The sequence below is a fragment of the Strix aluco genome, chromosome 3, assembly GCF_031877795.1.
Source record: "Strix aluco isolate bStrAlu1 chromosome 3, bStrAlu1.hap1, whole genome shotgun sequence".
In the NCBI taxonomy this organism is placed as follows: domain Eukaryota; kingdom Metazoa; phylum Chordata; class Aves; order Strigiformes; family Strigidae; genus Strix; species Strix aluco.
Genome location: NC_133933.1, coordinates 27,206,693 through 27,232,208, shown reverse-complemented (window position 1 = coordinate 27,232,208; position 25,516 = coordinate 27,206,693). Strand labels below are relative to the sequence as shown.

Here is a 25,516-nt window from a genome sequence, read left to right as displayed (position 1 = left end):
TTCTTCAGACCTTCTTGTCCAACTCTTGAGCTAGCTCCAGCTGATAATGATGGATATCAAGGCTACAGTAAAGTGGGTGACAACAGCAGCCTTGTTATAACTGCCAGTCTTTCAGTCTTGTCATTATTACACGTTGAAGATTTATTTGAGTTTATTGTTGTGCACTGGGTCTAGCCATTTACAATTCATCACCTACTACAGAAGGTTCAAGATAGTGTCCATAGCTATAATTGCCACCTCCACCTGCTTCTGGAAATTATGAGGTCACCAGCTAGGGCAGCCCAACATCCACAGAGCTCTGCAAGTCCCCACGAGCACCTGCAGTGAATACCACCAGTGTTACTCCTGGTAGGTTTGGAACTATTATCTTGGACATTTTGGAATGCCAGATTGTTTGTAGTCACAGTATACACATGCTTCGGAGCATCCTTGAAATTCTAATACTTTAACAGCATAATAAAACTACATCTGCTTCAGAATCCAGTGAGTCAGTGTCATAAGTCTTCTGTATTTGTAAATTAATATTTATTTTATGTATCTATAAAGAATTAATGTTATCTTAAGTACAATGGGAGTGTACTTTTCAGACAAGCTTTCTTAAGACTGAAAAACGACATGATGTGCAATGTGTTAATGTTAAACAAGACAAAAATAAGTAGCTTAAGAAAAATAATTCCCTGCAAAGAATCATGTACTTTTACCATGGGTTTCTTACTGCATAAATATTTTAAAAGTGAAAATTGGTTACTCACTGCTGAAATTTTCCTCAGTACTGGTAAATATTCAAGTAGATAAATGCTGTCTTGAGAGAACACCACTGGTTCCTCATCAGCTCATCCATTCCCACTACTTACTGAAATATTTTCTGATTTTATTGTAATACTCTCAGTCTTCTTTTTTCATTACTAGAACAATCACCTTTATCTAAAGTGAAAATCTTGTGAAGCATGGATTTATCTTCTATTAGCAACTGAGGATGTATTATTAAGAAAACCTGCCAATTTCTCTAATGTCCACAGTATTCTAAAACCCCTAAAACTCAATATACAGAAACCAAAGAGTAATGCTTCTGCTGTTCATTACAGGCAGTCTTTTAAGGCAGGAGGGAACAAGTCAAGGTTTTAGTCAAGTGGCTTGATGAAGGAAAAAAATTAAAATTCTGTTCAGGCTTAAGCTGGGCTGAAGGTCATCAGTAAAGAGGGTTAACTAGGACCTCACAGTAAAGTAGTAAGTAAACACAGCAGAAATGTTTCTACCTAGAAGTCATTCAAGAGGTGCAGCTTTCAAAAAATAAAAATAAAATTTAAGTCTAACCTGGTTAATGATTACATATGCTGCTTAAATCCAAGAAAAAAGTTGTTTTCTGGTACTGCTAGATCAGCAGTATCCTTTCAGTTCCTATGTTAGCTATAGTTCATGAGGGAGAACTGTGTTATATTTATGAAGAATTTAATAAGTATAAACTTACTATACACTCTCAGATTTATAGAACTATCACATGAACATCGAGGTTATTAAAAAAGTAGTTCAGGATTCAAGTCCATCATTAAAAAGGTATTTTCCAACGAAGTCTCATACAGAAGTGCAAACATACACCAAATGATTAAATTATTCAGAACTCAACATGACCCAGCATTATTAAAATATCACTGATGGATTTACACATTTCACTTTCAAGTAACTCCTTTCATCCAGGAGAAGCTCTTTGATTTTTTTTTTTTTTCCCCCCTTCCCCGATGTCAGACAAGCAAGAGACATAGTGAATTGTCTTGCAGTAATTCCTTTTTTTAAGCAACATCATTTAATTTCCAAATGCAGAACTATCTAATAAAATAAAATGATTTAAGGTCTTGGTCATGAGGTTTCCAATAAAGAGGAGTACCTTTCCTACACTACAAGATACAAACAGTCTGGAAAAGCACATCACTATAAGAAAATACTGAAGCACCTTTCAGGTTTTTAATCTCAAAGCAAAGCTTCATTCTGTTATTGCCTAGTATAAAGTAAAATACGAGACTGTTTATTTAGACAGTCTTGAATCATTATTTCACTTTTTTAAAAGCCAGGTCAGGGCTGAACTTCATGTCCAATGAAGAATTAAGTCTCCTTAAAAACATAAAAATACATGTAAATTTAACAAAAGATCCGAGAATGAAAGTGTATATTTGCTTTTAATCCTGAATAAATATAGCTGTTTAGCAAACAAGAAGGGCTCATGTTATTAAGCTTCCATCAGTTATAACTTATGTTTTCTTTTTGAAATTTATTTAATGCAACAGACTGAGTCCATTTTTTCATGTTACAATTTAAAATCTTTTCCTATTTTAAATTTGTTATAGAATACCATTTATTTAGACTACAATCAACCCCCTGATAAGAGTCTGAGTACTCTAAACACAGGACAGTCATTACAAGGGTATCAAACTTTCCAGGTTCCACTTCAGTACAAGATGTAATTGCAAGGGGGAAGTGTAGTCAATATACTAAGATGATTTCAGACTAGATTCTTTGTCAAATGTATTGCATATACTTTATGAACAGTATTCCCAAATAACGTAAGAAATCTATGAAAAGTTGCAAAAATTGTTTTCTTTCAGGGTTAGTTCTCTTTTTCCAAGCACGTTCTTATGGCTTATCTCACACATTGCTTCTGTAGCTCAGCACTCTTGGGCAGGAACATGGAAATCGAGGTTTTCCTTTACATTAGTGGAATGCAAAATTAAATGTTCATACTTCAGTTAAAAACCACACCTTAGAGCTCTTGGGAAGAGACCGCACTGCATCTATGGGTAAAGCAGAGACCAAGCAGACCAAGAAAAAGTATCAGGCCAAACAGCATTAGCCTTTAGTTCTGCACTGACAAAGTGAAGTGGCCCCTTGGTATTCATGAAGCCAACAGTAAAGAGAGGTAATGGTGCTTTTATTTGACACAGCATCCTTGGCCTTCTTTGGGCATAAGGAAAAGCTTTAAATCAGACATTTATTAACAAAAATTTTTCAGTGGCATTTCCAATGAGCAAGAGACCCAACAGAAAAGTTAAAGAAAACTTAATATTTGGGATTATAAAATGCCCTTTCATTCATAATGATCAAGAAGCAGCAAAAACTAAAAAGTACATGTGTGTCTGTGCTTTAAATAAAGGGACGGCAAGAAAATGGATGTCAAAAATCTTAGAGGAAGAATTAATTAATGCTGAAAAATATAAATAAAATAGTGACAGAAATGCAATGCTACAAATTACTAAAATAGCTTTAAAAAGTTTTTTTAATGCCTTAATTTGACATGTGATAAAAATCATCACTTAAAAAAGATAACATTATTTGCAAATTGAGCAAGAGGACCTGATGATAGCCATATATAATCAGTTGTCACCTTGCAGCTCAATTAGCCCTCGTGTAAAAATGAGGCATGTAAGGAGAAATGAGGTTTTGACATTATCTCTGCCAGCAAGATAATTACACAGCCTTCATTTAACAGTAGGGCAACACTACTGTAGCAACAAATTAACTCAGCTCCATTTGCAATTCATGGTGTGTTTTCTCATTTAATACCATTTGTCTTACCCCAAGTGAATGTTTCCATTAGTTTTCTCCAGCATAGCAAAATACTCTTTGACTTCATACATTACATCACCAACTACTTTAGTTCCAGTAACTTTCAGAAAGCTGTATAAATTTGATTAAGTGATTTCCCCCCTCCCCCCAGTTTTAACTAAACCATTCTTTCTTTGGTTTACAGCCAAATAATAATACAGCAGGTGCTTTTGGATTTAATGAGCAAGGAACTGATTCCATTCCACATTCATTTCATTCCTGTAGTTGACACCAAAAGCCCCAATGGCCTTCATTTAATGAAAAATATATGAATACATGTTTGTTATAAGTCCAAATGAAACTTCGCCAGCGTTGGTAACTAAAGTGATAGACATTGCTTAATGGAAGCATTCTTAAATAGAACAAGTTTGTGCATCAAACAGACCCAAAGTCTTAAACCCAGATTGTCATGTCTACCTTCTGTTAATGTTCAGAAAATGTGCACACACAGGACTATTTTTTTATGCATGCAACTTCTTAAATGAAACTAAGCAAGGGACTGTGCGCCAGAACTAACTTCCTACAGACCTGGATGTACACTAACTCAAAACTTCTATTCTTACCTTAATGCTTGTGAGCTCATAAGAATAGTTAATGTTTGAATAGAGCTCTGAAGAGCTCCTTAGTGCACATATTAAACATTCACGTACAAACCTAAGAACACCCTTCCTGGCAGCAATCAACTAGTGCTACATGTAGTTTTTGTAAGTTTGAAGAATAATCAACAGTCACCTGCTGGTAGCCTCACTGCCAACTAAGCAGAAGGTAGCATAAATGTCTGAAAATTAACATACTTTGTGGCCTAGGAAAGTGTTTACATACTATTACATACTGTTCTGTAAATATTTTAATTGCTAGTCATCTTTTTAATGAACACAGTTGCTAAACCCTTTCCTGAAAGCAACATCAATAGTTTGAAGTCTTTACTAAATCTTTAAAAATCCCCATCTTCTAAAGGAAGGTCCAATCTGCATCAGAATGTCAATTACACTGAAACTAGAAAATATATGAGGATAGTCTGTCCTATGTTATTCAGCAGGAAATGAAGAAATTAATTAGTGATTTCCAAAGCTGATTTCTCCGCATCTTCATTTTCTTCCTCATAACCACTACTTCATTGGAATAAAAGAAGCTTTTTCATTAGTTATGCAAATCTCCAAGATGATTTATAACTTTTTGATCTTCCCAAGAATTCTTACTATAAAAGCCTAAAAACTACTACAACTACTATTTTACTGACAAATACATGGAAGAGGCAGTAGGGGGTCATCCATCACAGTGACAATCCATCACAAAAATAACCCACCCAGAACACGTAGGCCTGAAAACTTAAAATGTCACTGCAGCTAGTACAAATTGTGGCAGCTTAGAACGGCCAGGTTTCTCAAAAGTAAGTTCCCTCTTTGTCTACTTAGGAAACACAGGGCTATTCCCCTCTGCATCAATAAACAAATTTTGAAAAGAAGATATGCATTGGTTTTAATCACATACTGTAAAAGATTAGCTGTTTTTGCAACAGTTGTAGGTCTGTTATCATTCCCATCATATTGAAAGCTTATCCAACAGATGCCCTCCTCTTACCCTCCAGTGGTTCTTTGTGTGCTCAAGATTAACACAATGTTTTTTCTGCATTAACCAGGGTGAGGTATTTGGAGGAGTCTTTGTTGCCATAAAATAAGGAAAGTTGCATTAAAGGCATCCAAATTGTGTTCACTTGCAAGGAACGAGCAAAATACGATGCCAGCACTTTGTGTAAGGTATTCCATGCAAAAACTAATTAAAGGGTTTGAAAAACAGTATTACAGATACTCTTTTGAAACTTCATTTAAAATTGGCTACCAATGATATGCTGAATGTCACCTTTTTCTAGTAAGAATGAACAACCTCTCTGATAATAATCTAAACCACTTCAAAAAGCATAACCAGTTTTTTTTTTTAAAAGTATTTAACAAACATGAACTCTGTGCTTCTCAAAGGAAAGCAACCACTATTTTCCAAATTAATTAAACAGAATAACAGATAGAACGGATACACAGATGATTCATTTAACGAAAGTTCACAAGATATATTTAGCCTATAGTAAAAGAAAGGGTGTCACTTTTTGTTACATGATTCCAAGGTGACTGCTTCTATTTTGAACTGCTAGGCTAATTCTAGCCTGAGCACAAATCTGTCTTTTATTTCATAATTAATTCTCAGTGTCAAAACCAGTAGATGTCTTTTTTTGTATCAATGTACTCTGTCTGTTAATTATACCACCATAAAAAATCAGGCTTGAAAACAGGATAGTGTTGTGACAGCATGAGAGCACAGAAAGCAATTTCTTAAGAATTCAGGCTCAAGCAAGCAAATAAGTAAAGTGAGCTTCTAAACTTACTTGATAAGACTCAACTTCACATAAGCTTAGGTTTCTTTTAATACAATAACTGAAAAAATCACATTCAAAATTAAACTGGTTTAGTCATGCTGGTATCTTAATATGTAAAATAAATGGTATTGTTTTACATACGCAAGGGTTGCATTTTATATCATTACTCAAAATACTTGTATACATAATATGGAACCTCTACTAACAGAGATAAGTTAGGGGTAGAATGGTGACAGGCGAAGAAAGGAAATTGCTGAAACAATACAGCTAACATCAGTGCTCTAGATCACTCTTTAAAAGCTCCACTGTCTGTCTACACAAGAGCTTAAGACTTGAGGCTCCAAAATTAAATTATTGAGAGACCCTAGGAAACAACTTCCCCAGAACCAGCTCCTTTACTGCAGTTAGTCACCATGTCCATGCAATTAATAAAACATGGCTGTGCACATCATACAAGAATCTGGACTTCACTATGACACAGAGCTCTAAACACCCATTGTCCTTGAACTTTCTCCTATGTAGAAATACTTGGACAAACTCTTAAGTCTTCCTGTGTGTTCCGCAGATTGGTCCTGGGCTCTGCCTGACTGCAATGAGAATTAATTTCAATGACACACTCAGAATTCTCTCTAAACGGTGTTTCAGCTAATTTCTCTTGCAGCAAAATCAAATGGAGGGGATCCTGCTTCAGCAACTACTCAAAGCATCTGCTGGGTTTACACCAAGGTAGGTCTGCACTCTAGAGGATGTTTAGCTCTGCAACCTGAAATACTGAGAGGGGGCTGAGGTTCTGCAGCGCAGAACATCCGTGTTGATGGTTCTCAAATGTGCCTATTGTCCATTTGTTACCTTTCATCTAGTTCAGATACCAACTCCTTTCCTGAAACCTCACCAAGACATCTTGGGGTCAGTTTAATACTAATACAGTTCTTTTAGAACAGAACAAAACCCAAACCACCTGTTCCTTGTTCCTATTTCCAAAATCTTTTAATACCTCTACAAAACTGTGACCAGCAGTGATACTCATGTCCCAGTCTTCCTCCTCGCCAGATATTCTCATTTTAGGTAAAAGTTCAGGTTTCAAAGACTACAGGATTATTTAAATTCCACTGCCAATATCACAAAATCTAATTCAAGTCTTCTCATGTCCCACATACATTTTTCCATTTTTTGTCATGTCATCTCCTTCTCCCTTGTCAAAGATCAGATTCTGCAATTTTTAAATTTTTATTTCTTTTAATGCTCCTAGCATTAGCAGTTCTTTGACTTCTTCCTGTTTCCTGTGCACATAACATTTTTCATGAACTTATCTGTACGGCTTTCACCCTTTCTCCAGTTAATTCCCTCTGGAAGATCCTCATCTGCCATGCTGCCCATGGGAAATACAGCTGATTTATACTGACAAGTTAATTAAAAAAAAAAAGTCAGCTTATTCTTATTTACCAGCCAACAGTCAAATACCCTGCTATACTATTTCCCTCAATCTCCTTTGTATGTATGTTTTTATCTCCTTGTGGCAGGGACAGTGTTTTTTACATTTGGAAAATACCTATTACTTTGTGAGAACAACTATATGACACTCAAGTCCACAAGGAACAAAAATGCCAATTTGTAAACATGTTAGAAGTGACTGATGAACTACTCCAATTAAACCAGTAAAAGTTAAATTTGCCAATGTTTTTGCTTTCTTTCAATAGTTATCTTTCCTAGACTAGGATAGGTCTAGCCTTGATCTGAAATTTTAAATTTTTTTATTTATTTAGTAGAACTGCTTAAGTTAACAGCATACTGCAACTGGAGAGGGGAAATGGTGTTATTAATCCATCCTTTACTATGTTCCTCTTATATCACTCGGCACCTCCCACCACCTATGACATTTATTAGATTTAGTGAGTCGATTCAACACACTGAAATGCTGAGGGGTGGGAGGGTGCAAACAAGTGGACAAATTCAAGTTGAGTGATTTCAGTGAAATACTTAATATTCCACTACGTAGAAAGGAGCAGGATCAACTGAGAATGTGCATCCTTTTACCCTCTCCTCCTTTAGGGACTGCAAGCTGTTAAAAGCCAGTTCAGCTGTTCCATTTAACTTCTCCTTAAGATACTGAACAAACTGTCAACCTTCAGGGTGCTGGTAGGGGAAGATTACATAGAATATTGTTTCAAGTTCTTTACTGAAACAAAGGCCATACTGCTGACTTAACCTATTCTACCTTGAACAAGAAAGATGGAAATAGAATCAAAAAGGCAACAAGCTCAACCACAAGAAAATCTAATATATATTAAAAAAAAAAACCAAGAAAACATTTCCCTAAAGAATTACATTAGTAAATAAGTTCAGATGAATCATCATAGTGAAAGTTCTCAATTTTTTTTACATTATTAAGTCAAAAAGCCTTTTAAGTAATTTCATAATTTGAAACAATATTTTATAATACTGTTTGGAACAATATTTTGTAATAACTTTTTAAAGGACCTCATGGAATATTAAAAATATTTCATAGAATATACTGACAAAAGATGTTCATTTTATAGTAATACAAATGCTAACCTTTAAAAATATTTATTCATTTATTGACTTGCTTGTAATGAGGAAACACACATATATGTATTAAAAATGGTTTTGGTCACTTTCTTGGACCCCAGTTACACTCTCTTGTTCATCTGACAATGGCTGGATAAAATTAATTTAACAAGGAAGGTGAATGTGTATTAAACAGAAAATAGAATTACAGAGCTATGATGTGGTACTTCCTAATATAAAGGATCACAGGGTGGGATCAGTGGCTGGAATCAGTTAGTAATTCAGGTGGGAAGAGACATCAGGACGTCTCTAGTCCAATGCCCTGCTCCTTGGATCTGAGGTTAAATCAGGTTACTCAAGGCTTTATTCAGCTGGGTCTTGAAAACTGTCAAAGTTGGAGACTGCACACCCTTCTGGGCAACCTCTTCCTTTGCTCAGCAGTTCTCATGGTGAAGTGAAATAAGACATTACCTCAAATCTGAATTCTCAGTTAGATAACCACAATGTATTTCAGTCTTCCAGACAAAACAATTAATGAGAGGAAAAATATGAGACTGAAATGAGACTGGTATGCTGATGGTGAAAGAAGCTAGTAAAACATTTTTTAATTAAAACTGTACCACAGTCACATCCAGATTTTTGTTCTTTGGAAAAGATTGTTTTGAGTTCAGATTAATAACAAAAGTAATTTCAAGGTACTTCTGCTTATCGTTAGTTGCCATATTCATATTCCAGTCTGATTAATAGCTAGATTGTCATATATCATTAATGCAGAAAACAGCAACATTGAAGGATACGTGCAAGTTTAAGAAAAATTAAATAGCCAACTAAAATATTTCAAATTCTTCCTTAAACAGGGCAACTGAGTTCAGCCACTCCCTCCTTCAAACCAGTAGATAACATACTCACTGTACACAAAATGATGCATATAATAATGCTTTATTATTATACAGTGTTTGTGCATGTCTAGACTAGAAAGGCAGCATGTTTCCTTGAGGCAGCAAGAGTCTATTAAAGCTAAACTTACACTGGTTGCAAGAATTACCTTGCTGGGCCAGTGAATGACTATCTTTTATTGCATAGACAAAAAAATGTTAAAGTTCCACTTGTTTATACATTATTAATTTTTTTTACATACACAACATTATTAAATGAAAATATTTCAATATAAAAATTTAGCATAACACAGTATCACTGTTCTTGTGAGTTTAGATATTTAGGCAATCCATGTTTCTAAAACTACAGATTAACATCCTAAACTACTGTTTCTTGGTTCACTTACGGAACAGGCAAAAAACTTAAACCATGTGTAGATTACTATTTTTATGCTTTCTGGGCTTGTTTTTCCAGAAGCAGCAAATCAATATAATCAAGATTTCAATAAACAGTATGCATTTTTACTTACAGCAAAGCAGTTTCTGTTGTTTTTTTAGACTAAAGGAATGTTTCTATAACAACATTTCAGACATTGGGCCAGATTCTCAGAAAGGAGAATAAATTTGGGACCTACCCATACTTTAAAGTGGAAGTCAAAGACCTGTGTGGCTTGGCATCAAGAAACCTAATATTGAAGATAACTTCCCTGCTGAACAGCAAATGCTCAGTTTTGGGGGTTTTCTTCTCATCCCTGCCTCTTTCTGTTTTCTACCTATCACTCACACAGAAACATTAAGAGGAGAATCTAATATAATAGACAGAGAAGTGTTAATGGCTGACTAGACTATAATTGGTCAACAGCTTCACAAAGTGAAGGTTTTAGGCAGAAGATAAAAGAGGGAGCTTCGATACGGCAGTCAGCCAGGCTGTAGACTCTTAGCTGGTTAACATTCCTTGCTGATTTAACAGTGGTAATTCCCAAGATAGGCATTGCTTCTGATGTAGGACTACCAAAGCACTTGAATTTAAATGTTTCCCTGTAAAATTTAAGCACTTGGTCAAGTGCATAAATCTCTATCAAGAGACTGCATGCACCCTTTCAATATTGAGTACTATTCAGTTAGCCAAAAGACTAAGTGAGATTAAGTCTCTGCCAAAACTGGTTCTTAACCACTCAATTAAATCTGACATGCTTTAAGAGACAAAAAAGTGTTTAATCAGTTGTTACGGGTTTTTCTGACAGCTTGAGAATATGCAGTCTACTCTGTTCTTACTCAAGTCAATACTAAAAACTTCTGCAATGTTGCTTCAAGTCCATGAGAGGCAACAAGGCATACTTCCCATTTCCAGACTGGATACACACTGGTACCAAAAATAAGTATGAAGCTTCAGGTAACAGAAAAGACAAAGTAAGTTGTATGGGGATGAGGAAGACTACCATTTGCCCATCAAACCTAAACAGGTTTCCAAACAACTTCATAGAGCCTTATTTCTCAATTTTGACTTATATAATCAAAAACTAAACATAAAATCCTACCATGAAACAGTCTGTCCTAAATGACTCACTACTGCTAAAAAGGGCTGTCCCACATCCCCCTTTCCATCTTGCTGTCAGCTTCACATTTCTGTCAGAGTTGATGTTTCTGACCTTTTCTAGGTCACTTCCAGTTCATTAAAAAAGATCAGAAAAGGTCTTTTCTCAAAAGAAAAGTCTGGGTTTTTTTCCCTGGTTTTGGTGAATTGTGGCAGCTCAGAAACAGGTCTTATAATTCAGAGCTGTGCCAAGATATAGGGGAGGAACCACATGGCCTGGAGCAGGTGAGAGATGGGGTTAAGAGCTGGGATAGAGTTAAAAAAAGAAACAAGCAGGCAAGCTTTTTCCTTCTGGTGTCAGAAAACCACTGGAGCAACTCAGCCATCCCAGAGACATTACATTTCAAACTTTTAGACATGTCTGCCTTTAATATTAGAAATCCAAAATATCAATTTCAATTCTCATTAGCAGAAAGCCTGAAATAACTTTGAAAATCTCAAACAAGCAATATTTTGTTTTCTTCAATCTCCCGACATAATTCAGATAATGCATCACATCTGGAAAGAGGCTTACTGCATTTGTGTGTGACCAACTACAATTCAGTAAACAATTCACATGCAGAACTGCCTCCCTTTGCATCAAATGAATTGTGTTATAATGGAATGAGTGTGATACTTGAAAGAATTGCTTACAATTGCACATACAAGAGAAAAAGATAGCTAAGTCTAAATTAAGATGTTGGCTATGAAGTTTCCAATAGGACCTTGACATGACTGTTGACCTACTCATGACATGATCACACCAGTAAGGATTTGGAATTCTATTAGTATTACCAGAGGAAAAAAGTCAAGGAGTCATCAGGAAAACAAATCTATATCTGCTACTCCATCAGCCAATTACTGTTGTTAAAGTGGAATTAGATGAGTATTGACAATGCGAAGGGGATAAGGATTAAGCAGATGACAGAGTATACAGCTAGCATTGCTGTTCTGTTTTTTTTTTCTACAGAAAGCCTGAAAAAAAACTCAGATGGGAAAGGAATATACTATACAGAATACAGTATTATAACTCTGATCATGTCCTGAAATAGCAGTTATATACATTAGCCTTCCAGCCAATCACAAAACCAGGCCAAAAACTAAATACAGTATTGAAGTGCAGTCCACTAATGCAAGAGTATGATGTGACATTAACTTGATAACTTACTTCAACCTCAATTATGTGAAAGCCATGAAGTAATGCAATTGAATTATGTTAGAAGTATTTTTCTTAGTTCTTGAGAACTATTTTAATGTAATAAATGAAACCATAAAAATTTCTCAGTTAAATGTAGCAGTCTTCGTGAAGTCACTGGACTTTTGACATTTAAGAAGTTAACTTCATAGCCTATTTGTAAATCTTTTTAAACACTCCAGGTAATATGAAGAAGAGCAAACCTGGAATTCTTACTGATTATTTATTTTGATTGATATAATTATCAGGCTACAACCTGACTTTATCATAGGCTACAGTCATCATTAATTTATTTTTAAACACAGACTCAACATGTAGAGAGTGTATTTCCACATGAAACAACAATATACAAAATCTTAGCAATTTCCTCCTATGGTCTAGAATCATAGGCATACAACTTCCTTAGTATAAGATAAGGGACATAATCAGTGTGAATGAAGCTAATAAGTTGTGATTAATACTTTTTTTTTTTTTTAATTTCTTACCGAGGATGCTAAGACTACTGACAAATATGGCAAATCCCTGGGACAGATTGTGTCAAATTCTCTTTTGAATCAAACACTTATCTCCTGAATGCCATTATTTTTAAATAATGAAAAACATTTGTTTCCAGCAAAAGTATTAAATTCCTGCAGAATTACACAGCTATAACATGGGGTTTTCCTCCAAGATTAGCAGTACTGAACCATGAACTCTGTGAGCTCTGTCTCTATCCAAATAAAAGGAAGAATCTTATCATATTCAAGCAACTTAGTAGCATTGTATTATTCAGTTTGCTTATTTGGTGCAAATAGACATCAAGGATGGGAGGTGACATAATACAGTGTAAGAGGAAATTAGAAGGAATGAAGTCACAGAATTTCTAGAAATTAAAATTCCAAGTGAGGGATAAAAAAAGATAGTATGAAGGTGCATGCACAATAATTATTTCATTTTATTTAATACTTATTAGTGCTGATAGATGTAAATGTGCTTCATAGACAGTCCAAATTCAAAGAACTAATATACTATCTTTTCTGTTCCATGCTTCACCCGACTAAACCTAGCAGATACCCAATTCTTATTCTGGACAACCAGAAAGCACACGTCTGCTTCCTCCTTGACCCATCATTCTTGGAACTCAAGGGACCTGCCCTTCTTGAAAATTTGCCAAGAAATTTCTTGGCATTATCTTTTATCAGTACCTTAGGGAAATTTAACCTTAGACACTATTAAACCAGGAAAACACAACATTTTTAGAATATTCAGACAAAAGTTAAAGTAAGACTTAGAGGTCACTACAGCCATAGATCCAGCCACATAAAAAAAAAAAAAAATCAGTATGGCTTCTTTTGGTAAAAAAGCTTCAAGTATAACAAAGTGAAATATAAATAATTAAGGATAACAGAGGATACTAGTTACTAAACATAACTGAAAACCCCATGTTAAACTGGCCAGCAAATCAATAAAAGCAATGCTTCTGAAGTTTCTATTCTACCTGTATCTACCTGTTCATCATGCATTCTGGATAAAGGGAACTGGAAACAAAACAAGCAACTCCACCTGGCTTCTTATGGCTTTACACCTGACATTTAACTGACTTTGAGGTCTAAAAAAGGCACAAACACTGATCAAATGTTGACGCATTTATAAGGTTACTCCCACATGGGTTTCTCTCATGCTAATAACTGAGTTTGTGCCGCAAACCTTTCCTCAGGGGAGTTAATAAATTCAGGTTTGTCACCTCAGCTTGTCTACTTCTTTTCCAAGAAATGTAAGGTATTTAATAATAATTTACATCTGAATGATTGTCAAATTAACTAGGAATTTCTGAAGATATTGGAATGAGGCAGGAAGGAAGAAAGAAAACTTATGATAGCTCACCTCACTTCCACAGAAAATCCAGTTAAAAAAGGCAAGAAAAAAATGGTTTTCCCTAGAGAATAACAATGGATAACACACCCCTCTTCCTCTACCCAACTAAACAGATTTATTATACTGGAAAAAAATAGAGGTACCAACATCATAGAATATACCTTCACAAAAGAGGTTATACAATGCTAGTTATGCATTTCAATTCATTATCATAAAAAAGTCTAAGATAAGATACCTAAATGTCATTCGGAGAGACAAAGAAAGCTGTTGAATTTTTTCAAAGTTATATTGTTTTTACAGAGATGAAGTAGCTCTGGTATAAATAGTATTTCTTGCCTGTGTACAAAGCAAATACCACAGACCTCATAGCATGCTTACATGTTCCACTGCTATGAGGGTCTGGCAAACACTATCAATTTATCCCTGAACACAGAAACTACATACCTAATTTCCAGAAGTTTATAACTTTGCTAACAACACTCAAATGAAGATTTTTCAATGGCCCATGAAAACGTTTCTACAATTTTCCTTTTGTTCCTTCTTTAATATGTTATTTTCATTAAAACAAAGCAGCTGCTATCATAATCTGTTCAACTTGCGGCAAGTATTCAGATTAAAAATTAGTACAGTATTAAAATAGATATTGCTTTTAAAACTTAAGTAACATGCATGTTTAATACCAACAGATACACACTAGCCAGACCACACTGAGATTTTGACCTTTTAGAAACGAAAATGACTGCCAGTTTCTTTTTTAGCAGGAAAAAAACTGCTACCTGTATCCATCACTACCAAAGAGAATCTCTTAGCAATTTTCTAGAGTTTACGCAACTGGAATGACAGTATTTAAAAACAAAACCCAAAAAACACCACCACAGTTTTTATGGAACTGGTCAGTCCCCAGGTGGATCTACTTGGCATTTGGAAAGATTTATATGAACTTTCTAAGCATGATCTAAGTCTACATTTACTGACATAAAAGGCTCAAATCCACAATATTTTCTTGATCCGCACCAGACTGATGTTCCACTAGCAAATGTTATGCCCAGCTTTACATATCAGCTGCTCTTCAGACCAGCAATCAGCAGATTAGGCTGAGCAGACAGAGATACGGACAAAGAAGTTTTAACAGAGTAAGTTGATGGACTGCAGGGACATCCTCTAACTACTGCACACTTGTTCATTTGCTTACTTAGGACAAATGAAGTAGTTTAACATTCAGGTGCAAAAGAACAGAAAAGAGAGAAACTGTAATGTTATTTGCATTGGTACACATGTTCTAAAGCCAAATGACTATTGCACAAGCAGCTGGCTGATGACAGTAAGTGGACTAAAGAGATAATTATATTGCTATCAAAAAAAAGGGGTAGAACTAACATTTTACTCAAGAGCACTTACAGAAAAAGCTGTCATTTTGAGAATTCACTACTATTACACTACAATTAAGCTTAAGAGCTCTGAAGCTCATTTTAAGATTTTTTTAGTTATTAAAAAAACTAACCTTAGGCGGAATTTTCATATTTAAGCACTTGTTCGCAGTTGAAAACTCAGAAAGAGAACTTAAGGGTCACATTTTGATGACTGCAACTTTGCATGAATTCACAGTGTAACTGGCTGCATCTTTTCTCAGTTAGGGGACATTACAAATACCTGTAACAGTGATTGAGAATAAAGGGCAAAAGAACAAAAACAAACAAGTAACATGCAGAAATATAAACTTAAACCAATCCAGTAAATGTAACCTGCCTTGCCAGATCTTTTTTACCTTATTGGAAAAGTTGCTCTACTTAATATTGACAGAGATGTGTAAATCAATACATTTGGAACAAGCGATATATTTTAATTTAAAAATGTTCAAACTACAGCAGTAAATCTATGCACTTAGTACATACAAATCAGAGGGGTTTGCTTGTTGGGTACTTTTGACATGGTAAGACAAGGTGGTATGCAAAGCTCAGATGCTAGTAATGCATAACAAAAAATAAACTTTTTGAAAAATATACTAGCTAAAAATAGGAACATGTTGAAATGGACTCTATTACTATTGGCCTGTATTTACCTAATGAAGTCAAGGAAAGAACAATACAGAAAAACTATCTAAACTCTCAGTTTGTCTGGTTTGCAATCTGCTCCACCTACTTGCTACTGTCATAAAGTTCAGACCTAGGCAGTTTTCAGTAAGATGAATATCAGAAGGAGAAAAAGAAGAAAAAAGCAGCTCAAGTAAGTAGACGCCTCATTTCTTTCTTATGGTATAATACTGCCCCCACACATTCTCCCCATGTTACTTCAAAACTACCTTGCTACATTTCCTAATTTCATAGTCTTAGATGTACTAAGTTTAATAAACTTCCAGTAAAAATATACAAATCTAGAATCCATTATCTCAATTTCACATTTTAACATGGACTAAAGTATGCCATACAGAGAAAAAAAACCAACAAGTTTTTTAATTAAAAAAACCCATACTGTTCTAAAATTAGTCTTTTTAATTCAGTAAAATCTACTCTTAGCAAATTCAAAAATACAAGCTTGGTAGGAAATCATTAATAAAAGGGGATGAGGGAGGAATCTATTAACTATGTATCGAAAGAGTAATTATTTGAGAAGAAGGAGCGGGCAAGCTGGGACAGTCTTAAAAGGATCTCAAGTTAAAGAAGTGTTAATTAATATATTCCATAATAGTTAACTTGTGATTCTTATTTTGCGTTCTTTATCACTGAAGGGTAATTGTGATAAAGGGAGATAAACCATTCTTAAAAACGAATAAATCCGTAGAGAATATTTCAGTAATGAAATTATTAGTCTTAAATTTATAAAGTTATAATTGCTTATTTTAGAAACAATGATGTCACCTTCATTACATACCACTTGTATAGACTAAAATTTTTCTTGGCAGCACTACTGCTCTTTGTGTTTGCCCTATTTGCTATAGCCTAGCATATAATCAAAGTTTCTTCTGTTTCTGCAAATGAATTCATCAAGTTTGTAGTAATTTGAAATTGGACTACAACTTTGATCATAATAAATTAGTGCTAATAAGGCCAGCTGTTCATTTACCATCATGCTATGCTAAATTTGTGATGAATGGTAAAAGACTGGTTATTATTTTACTTGTAAGTACAGTAAGAGAACATTAGAACAAAGAGCCAGTACTAAACCATTCAAACTGGATCTCAGCAACTGGAATCTTATAGAGAATGAGAAAACATTCCTCTTTTCTCTCGCTCTCCATTTCCTGTAAACACTGTCCAGTAATGCGCTCATTTCTAACAGCTAACCCTTATCTGAAGCTAAAATCTAAGTACATAAACCCATAAACGGCTCCTGGGAAACGGATAATAAAATAGAAAGGTGTTTTAAGAATCACCTCTAAACTCCACTAGAACGCATAAACCCCAGAATATACTATTATAGTTATCAAGTCATAGTATTTCAGATTGCTGTAACTGCCCAGCAAGCTGACCTGGTATCCTTTAACATGACAGTGATAAGTGTATTTAATATATCATGATTGTTCTTTAAAAAAAAAAAAGGTTTCTCACGCAACATTTTAGGTTGAATAGAGGATTAAATAAAGAATATTTATCATATTCTTGCCACTAAAAGTGAAAAATGCAAAATATCAAAAGTATGTTGAAAGCAACTGCACCACCTTTCTGATTATTTGGGTTCTATGTTCAAAATCAGGTCTCTCTCTCTCAGCCTACCCACCCACCCTGTAACAAAGTTTTCGCTGTACTTTGTGTAGTGAAACAAATCTGACCGTTCCTGCTAAGCTGCCAAGGACTTTTACTGAAGTCTTAAGAATTCTCCACTTAGAATGGAAGAGGGTTGCTGGTTACAATACTCCATCCCTTGCAATTCATGAAAATTCCTTCTGCTGGGATGACTGCCTTGAATCAGTCTCTGGAAGCCCAGAGATCATAATGCTCCTAAGCAGCTACAGCACTGTGTTCAGTGCTCATGCATTGCCAAGCAAAGTCTGTTGTTGCTTTTCAGTCTCTGCTGTTACCACTCTATAATGGCAACTTGTAAGTAAGCATTAGGCTTACTGTGATAAATAGATTTACAGAAATTACTAGCAAAACCAGTACAAACAATGCTGGTAAGGAAGGAAATGATGATTACAAAGAATACTGACAGAAAGACCCAAAGAGAAAATGCCATGAAAATGCTGAAGACACAAAGAGAAGATGCCACAAAACATTTGTGGGAAGTGAGAGTCCAGGAAACAATCCATATGACACTACAGTAGGTGACCTTCCCCCTATTTCCTCTTCCAGACCTGCCTCTGCAGTGATACTAAGTGGTAGTCCAGTGCAGGACTGATGCAAGAGAGAAGTGGGGTTCAACGAGGCAATTAGGCAAGATATTGTTAGCTAATATTTGGACAACACAGAACTTTTCACATTCTTACCAAATATATGAAGCTTAATGGGGTCATGTCTGCCTCCATGCAATGGGTTACATGATAGGAAACAGAGCATGATGGAGGCTGCTGCCAGTGAGCTGGTACTTTATGCAGCACCTCTCTGAACACTTGCCTCTGCTAACATGCATATATCCACTGAGTCCTATGGAACACTAAATAGATTTTCTGTGGTTTCTGGAATTCATACATCTAAACCAGGTAGAGAGTGGACTAACTGGCCAAGTCTTGACAATTCAGACAGAACAGCAGGGATGGGAAGAAAGCATAGCGCCTTGCCAGAAACACAGGCAATACCAACACCACAGCACAAAGAATCAGACTCCTAGAAATGAAAGCCTCAAGCATGAAGATTTGACAAGGCAGTTCTTCATTGTTTTACAAGATAACATTATTTTAGTTGTTTTTAGTAAATCAAAATAATACTTATTTAATAAAAGGCACAGAGAAACATTTTGCATTTCTTTTTGGCAACGCAGGTGACCATCTGAATAACACATCAGCAAGAACAACCTTTTCTTTTACCATACTCCCATTTTAAAATTCCTTTATTTAATAAATATGCATCCTTCTGCTTCATGCTCTACATCAAAAGATCTTTCCTTGCTCTTCTTAAAGCCCATGCACTATAAACCCTATTCTGCGTCACCGATTTTAAATTTCATCTATAAAAGTCATTTTACATATACTACAAATAACAATACATGCCCCAGTTTGAATATTAAAGCTGTAATTCAATTTCAAGGTTCTTCTGACAGTATTTCAGCATCACTTTTTTCAAGATGCTACTTGAATCCTTTTCAGTAAATTCACAAACTACCACAAATTGATAGCTTAAAAGCTGATACATTGCATCAAGAACTTCTCTAGGGCTTATTGCTATTACTAGAACAGTAGTGAGAAATTGGTCCTATAGTATAAAAACAGAAATTAAAAATAGTTAAAATCAATAAAGTTACATGATTCCATGTTCATAATCCATACCCCACACACATTCTTTACAACTTGCTTCGTCTTTCCTTCTTGCATTCCTATCAAACGGAAGGGAGGGTGTTAGTTATTAGACAGAGAGATATGAAAACCCATAGACACATCAACCTAGATTTACAGAGTGTAAACTCCACTCAAGTGACTGTTCCTTAGATTTTATTCTGTTTAATTGCTCAGAGATACCTAACTAATAGAAAATACTAGGCTTGGACTGGATGAAATGGATGAAGTTTAGCCTCTATGAATCTCGATTACAAGTCTCAAGAGATTTACTCTTTCCTCTGTAAAGCATGAGATCATATTAATATAGTCACTGCTGGAAAATTATAACATACAATCACATGAGGTACAGTGACCACGCTTACTAAAACTATAGAGTTTTCTACACTGAAAAGAAATCATAGCTTTTTGAAAAGCTAACCACTGTACTTCTAAATTTATTTACTTTCTCCTTGTTAGGAAGCAAACTGGTACCACAGAAATAACTTGCATTGCTTTCTTAAAGTATGATTAGTATTAGTAAGCCATGTACATTACATATAAGTGTTATCCAGGCACACAAGAGGTTTTATACCAGTTATTCAGTTTTTTGTTCTAACTTTAACTTCTCCAAGGCATTTTATTGAAACAAATAGTTTGTGTAAATAACCTTAGCAATAGACAGAAAACCCACAACACTTTGGAACGTAACTCTTTCCTCCCCTCTCCATTTTCTCAAGTTTCTCTTTGTAGTGCTGTAAGCATCTACATATACAAACCCAAACCGAGGCTATCTACCCTCTATTGGGCACAGCTGACAGGGTTTTAGCAGCTGGAGGGGAGACTGAGGGTGACCTGTGTAGAAGGTGTTCAGGGACTGCTCTGTGCCAGTCACAGTTGGTACCAGTTGGCTCCATGATGAACGAAACAGGCCCGCCATGCACCAAAATGAAGCCAGAGGAGTCCTTGGTGTCCCTGCAAAAGAATATTTAGGAACGGGAGGTAAAAGCTAGGAGACACACACATCAGGATACAGAAGGGAGATGCCAGAGGAGGACAAATGCTAAACAAAGGAGACGCAAGAGCTGATACTGTGACAGCACAGATACATGAACAGGCACAAGTGAGAAACAAGACAGACTGGCAGGGCAGGCAGTACTGCAGAACTGCTGAAGCAAAGGAGCCACTCAAGCAAAGGCTGGAGACAAGACTGAGGAAGAGGTATGACCCCAAAGCTGGTGGGACAACTCATGCCTCAGCAATTTGGTATGAAACAAGCAGTGGCAAAAGAAAAGGAACTGCAATGCACTGACTTATCTCCTGCACCTCCCATCATCCCACCAAAGGGACAGAGTGTAATGTGCAGTGAGGGGATGGGAGACCAAAAACCAGGGAGGAGAGGTGTCTGGAGGGAAGGCATGGTGGGCTTGTCTAAGTGTTTGTTTTTATTTTTCAACACCAGGATCAGTAATTGAAAGGCTGTTAAATGGCAATAAATTAAAATGACTGGCATTCCCTAACTTGAAGCTGTTTTGGCCTACAACACACCCCTAAGCCGGAAAGCTACCAGCCTTAAAAACAAATAAGTAAGTTTATCCTTGGACCACAGTACTTCGTAAATATACTCATATACTTAATACTATATCCTTTATGCTATCCCAGAGCTTTATTCCTGTAAAGACAGTTTACTATTATATTGTTTGTTCCATGAAAGTCATTGTTCTACTCATGCTTTTACAGAATAACTTCTACCTTGGTTTTCTGAAGAAAAGACCTACATAATTACATGCAACTTTTGACCTCCTAGAACTCCCTCACCAGCTTTTAAGCCCATTAGCAAATTTCAGCTGGCTCTAAAAGGAGAGATGTCTTAAAAATAAGTTTGTATTTGTGACACCTAATGGGCAGAGACCCCCAGATCAGTGCCCACACTCCAGGGTGACATCAGCACAAACAGCCAGCTCACATGTGGAGCCTGGAACAATTCACATCACATGCTGCCCCTTTTAAAACAGGCAGGTAGGAGTTACAAGGATTGTATGTATGTATGCAGGTTTAAAGAGATATGAAACAGGAACTGTGGGTATCACTGGGAACAGAGAAAAGACTGAAGCCAGAAAAAAAGGGAAGGGGGAGCCAAGGTTACTGTGGCTAAAGAATTTTATAAAGTGGCAGCAGAAATTCTTAAAAAAATAGAGTTCTTTGTGATGGCCAAGAAGAATTTTATTTGTTAACTGCATTTTATATACTGTCAGCATGCAGACAGGCATTTTGTTAAACCGTCAGTCTGTTGAAAATGGATGTTCAGAGTCTATGTGAAATACAACACAGTAAACATACCCACTTCAGTTTCTGAAAGTCCTAGAAGCAGCACCCATTTTTCCAGCCCACAAAACCAAGTCAGTGCTTCCCAATATAAACAAAAATACATACAGAATTCAGAGACATCCACAACCAGTAGAGCACATCAACTGATTAATACCTTTCCAGAATATCACTTGGCAAGAGAAAGACATACAAAGATCACAAGCAAAGGATGGGTATAATTCATAGTTTTTAGGTCAACTTGCTTCACTTAGAAGAGGCTAAACAAATGTAAATAAGCCAAAGCATATGGCAAAACACTTGGACAATCTCAGAGGGGTTCTCCCCAATCTCAATCTTCCACAACCTACCATCCTATGACAAAAACCTCATGTTAATGCCTGCCAAAAGAAAACTGCTTATCCAACCTCATTTGTTTGAAGCTTTCAAATCAGCCATTGCCACACAGTAGGTGAGACCCTGCCAAACTCTCAGGAGATCCTTGACCAGGTGTAACTGGCACCGAGAGAATTAATAAGGATTCCAGTTCTGGATTATCACTTCTGTGATAGAAGGCTTAAAGTGCCTGGGATTTGCCAGTCTTCCCCAAATTGTTCTTCAGAGACAAGTTCTTAAGTGTATAGGTGCTGCTGCTCAAACAACAATCACAATACTTTTCTGCCAGGCCACACATCCTCTAGATGATACTAAATATTGGACATGTGGATCAAAAGAACTGATCTATACGTAGCATACAGCCATGTAAGTTTTAAGAAGAATGATGTACAAACCTAGACAAGAATCACCAGCTTCCTCAGAATGCTCAGTGTCAGAAAATGTGTGTTAAGGAAAGCACACAAAGCTTTAAAAAGTCTGCTCTCAGAGAATTTGTGCCAGGCATTTTGCCAAAGGATAGATCATTAATGGTTTCAATGATCTCCCCTTGGAGAGGGGGCTGCCAAGACAAATCCTCTTAGTTATACTCGAAAGGTTAAGTGAGGTCAAAAAGTCCCACCTCTCCCCAGCTGTGGGCACTTCACCAGTTTGATAATTTTGATAAAGAAATAAATGAATGCTTTAGGTGTTTACATTTAATTACTCTGATGCCAGCAGAGTTTCTAATAACCAGTATTATACTTAGGTTTGTGTCTGCTTTGATTAGCTCTCTTAACAGCCAACCAGCTTTGTCACCCTACTGGAATAATCTGTTTTGCGCAAGTCAAGGCCATTTGAGACCTCTGGGCTATGTATACGCTGACAGCACGGCTGGCCACTTCCAGCTCCTCCAGCAAGACAATAAAATAAAGGGGACACAGATGTACCTGATTCTCCAGGCAGTTTTCTGTCTCCCTTTAGGTTAAGGTAAACAAGAGAGCCTATTTATTTTCTTCTGAAGGCATAAAAAATAGTCGTGCTTGGTAATACACTTTGAAAGCCACCAACAGCATAGTGGACAATACCTCAAGGATATTATTTACCTTCCAGAGCAAAGTGTCTAAACATTCCCCTGTTCCCTAAACATTTCTATGCACAGGAGGCAAGAATTAAATCTGCTTTCAAGAATAATACTTCTACAGTTGATCTTCATGGCAACAAAGGCATAACTGAAAATTGAATGCATTATTATTATAACATTTAGTATCCTATCAAAACAGCCACAATGAGTAGAGCCATCGATTCAAACACATTCTTCACAGTGCAGTGTTCTTATTTCAATTATTTTGAGATTAAGTTTCTTTGCTTTACTAATTTAATGGAAGAACTGCAAAACAAATATCCAAGAGAAATCCAGAATTTCTGAACATAAAAATCCACAACAACATTCATTGAAAGGCCACCATTTTCTCTCAAAGAACCAGTAACAAACAGCACATCAATAGTCTGCAATAATCTTGGACAATATTGCTAGCATTCTAGTGAAAGCTCTCTTTGAAATGAAACTATTTTCTACTCTCATCATCACTACATGATAAACTGGCAGACTACAGATACAATAGATGCAATTTAACACAACAGTTTCATATCTACACAGTAGTTTCATATCTATTAACCTAGCATTAAAAGAACAATAAATAATTAAGGACATACTTATCCAAGGTCCCACAAATGCTCAAATACATCCCCACAACTAAAAGCAGGTAGTCATATTGAAGCTTTCTGTGTTCATGAGGGATTTTGGGTCTGCTGCACTCTTAAGACTGCTCATCAGCTCTGACCATACTGCCTACAGTAGTAACTCCCTTGATGTAAGCAAAGCATGTACAAATCTCCCTTCACAGGAAAAAAGCAGCAAAGTAAACCCCCTGATGAAAATCTTGAAAAAACACCCAAGCAGATTACTTTTTAGAAAGCACCCTTCCCCATCCCATAACATCTAAAAGAAAGAAAAGACTGTAACGGAACATCTGGACAACTACTGGAGTTTGCTACTAATAGGTTATATTGACTCTGCTTATGTTTTGTCACTTTGTGTTGCTTTACTGTACACACATCTCAACTTTTTTCCTGTAGAACCCATTCTCACTATAGGACAGTCTTCTGATTCTGAAGAAAACACATTTGCACTGAAGAGATACGAGAATGCTCTTCCACGCAACATACGAACTTTCTGAAGTAAAGAATCCTGGCAAACAGTAAAGTCTGAGAAAGGACAGTATAATTAAGTACTGATAAAAATATGTTTTGAAGTTAGAAAGATTTTATACAAAGTTAAAATGATCAAGTTTTTCTAATGACAATTGTTACTTCTCTGAGTTCATTTACAGCCTTGTATCAGTTTACTCCATTAAACACTCAGTATACTAACTATGCCTACTGATGCTTTGCTAGCTTCTTTCCCCTCACGCACTTCTTCCAAGCACAGAAGAATGTGGCAAAAATAGTCATTCTTTCCGTGGATCATGCATCCTCAGGCTGTTGGTTGTACAGGTTCCTTTAAAAGGTAATTTCTTTCTGGATCTTGCCAATTATTAGTACTAGTTAAGTGATCTCCACTGCCCCATGGCAGTGACAAATACATATTTAAAGCAATTAAAATGGACAACACATTTATAACAATTTGCTAAAGGACAAAAACATACACAATACTTCTGTTAGGTTCTTCCTCTAATTCTATGGTAGCTTACTCTGCCTTCCTCACATAGTCGTAATCCTACAGAGCAAATACCTCAGAATAAGAGTCCTAAGGGGACTCCAGACAGATTTATATAATTGCTGGAAACTCATCTTTTTTGCAAGTGTTTTTGACTATTTTTGTAACACACTGGAAACAGACTAGTACTGGATAGTACTGATTTTGACATTTTAAAGAGGCAATCTTTGCGCAACTTACCCTTGAAAAATTTTCTAAATACATGCATTATGATATATGTACCCCTTTACAAGTACTCTGAGTATTAGACTTCTATTTGCACACAGTTGGAATAAGGCTTAGCAAATGTGTAACAGATCATACTTCCACATAAAAATAAGAAATTAACTTGAAGAGAGACATGAACATATTGACACTATTTTTAGATGAGCAGGTAAGACCTGTAATTAAAGCCTGATCTTTGCCTAAGAAAGCATCTGTTTTCTTCACTATGTAATTAGTAAAATTAATGAATTCCAATCCATCCACACAAATGATTTTTTTAACTCTGAAATCAATCACTTTAAACTCAAGATCCTTTCGGCTACGCAAATTTGCCAATAAGTGATACTGTAGAGATCAAGTTGAAACTGTGAATGTAATATTCTTCATAGTTATGATTGAAGGATTTTCTAGCCCTCTCCCTCTATTCTGCCAATGTTGACATTGATATTATAAACAAAACAGATTTGTGCG

At 35.9% G+C, this 25,516-nt stretch overlaps 1 protein-coding gene across 2 annotated transcripts in view; it reads right to left on the bottom strand.

The window, feature by feature from the left end:
- Positions 1-25,516, bottom strand: part of GPATCH2 (G-patch domain containing 2) — a 126,342-nt gene that overhangs the window by 66,074 nt on the left and 34,752 nt on the right. Inside the window, exon 6 of one of the 2 annotated variants that reach the window (XM_074817898.1) lies at positions 18,955-20,361. The exons of the other annotated variant lie outside the window; for it this stretch is intronic. Coding sequence (XP_074673999.1) covers positions 20,278-20,361 — 84 coding nt within the window. The 3' untranslated portion in view covers positions 18,955-20,277. Of the gene's footprint in view, positions 1-18,954; positions 20,362-25,516 lie in introns of those variants that run through there. 2 annotated transcript variants of the gene reach the window in all.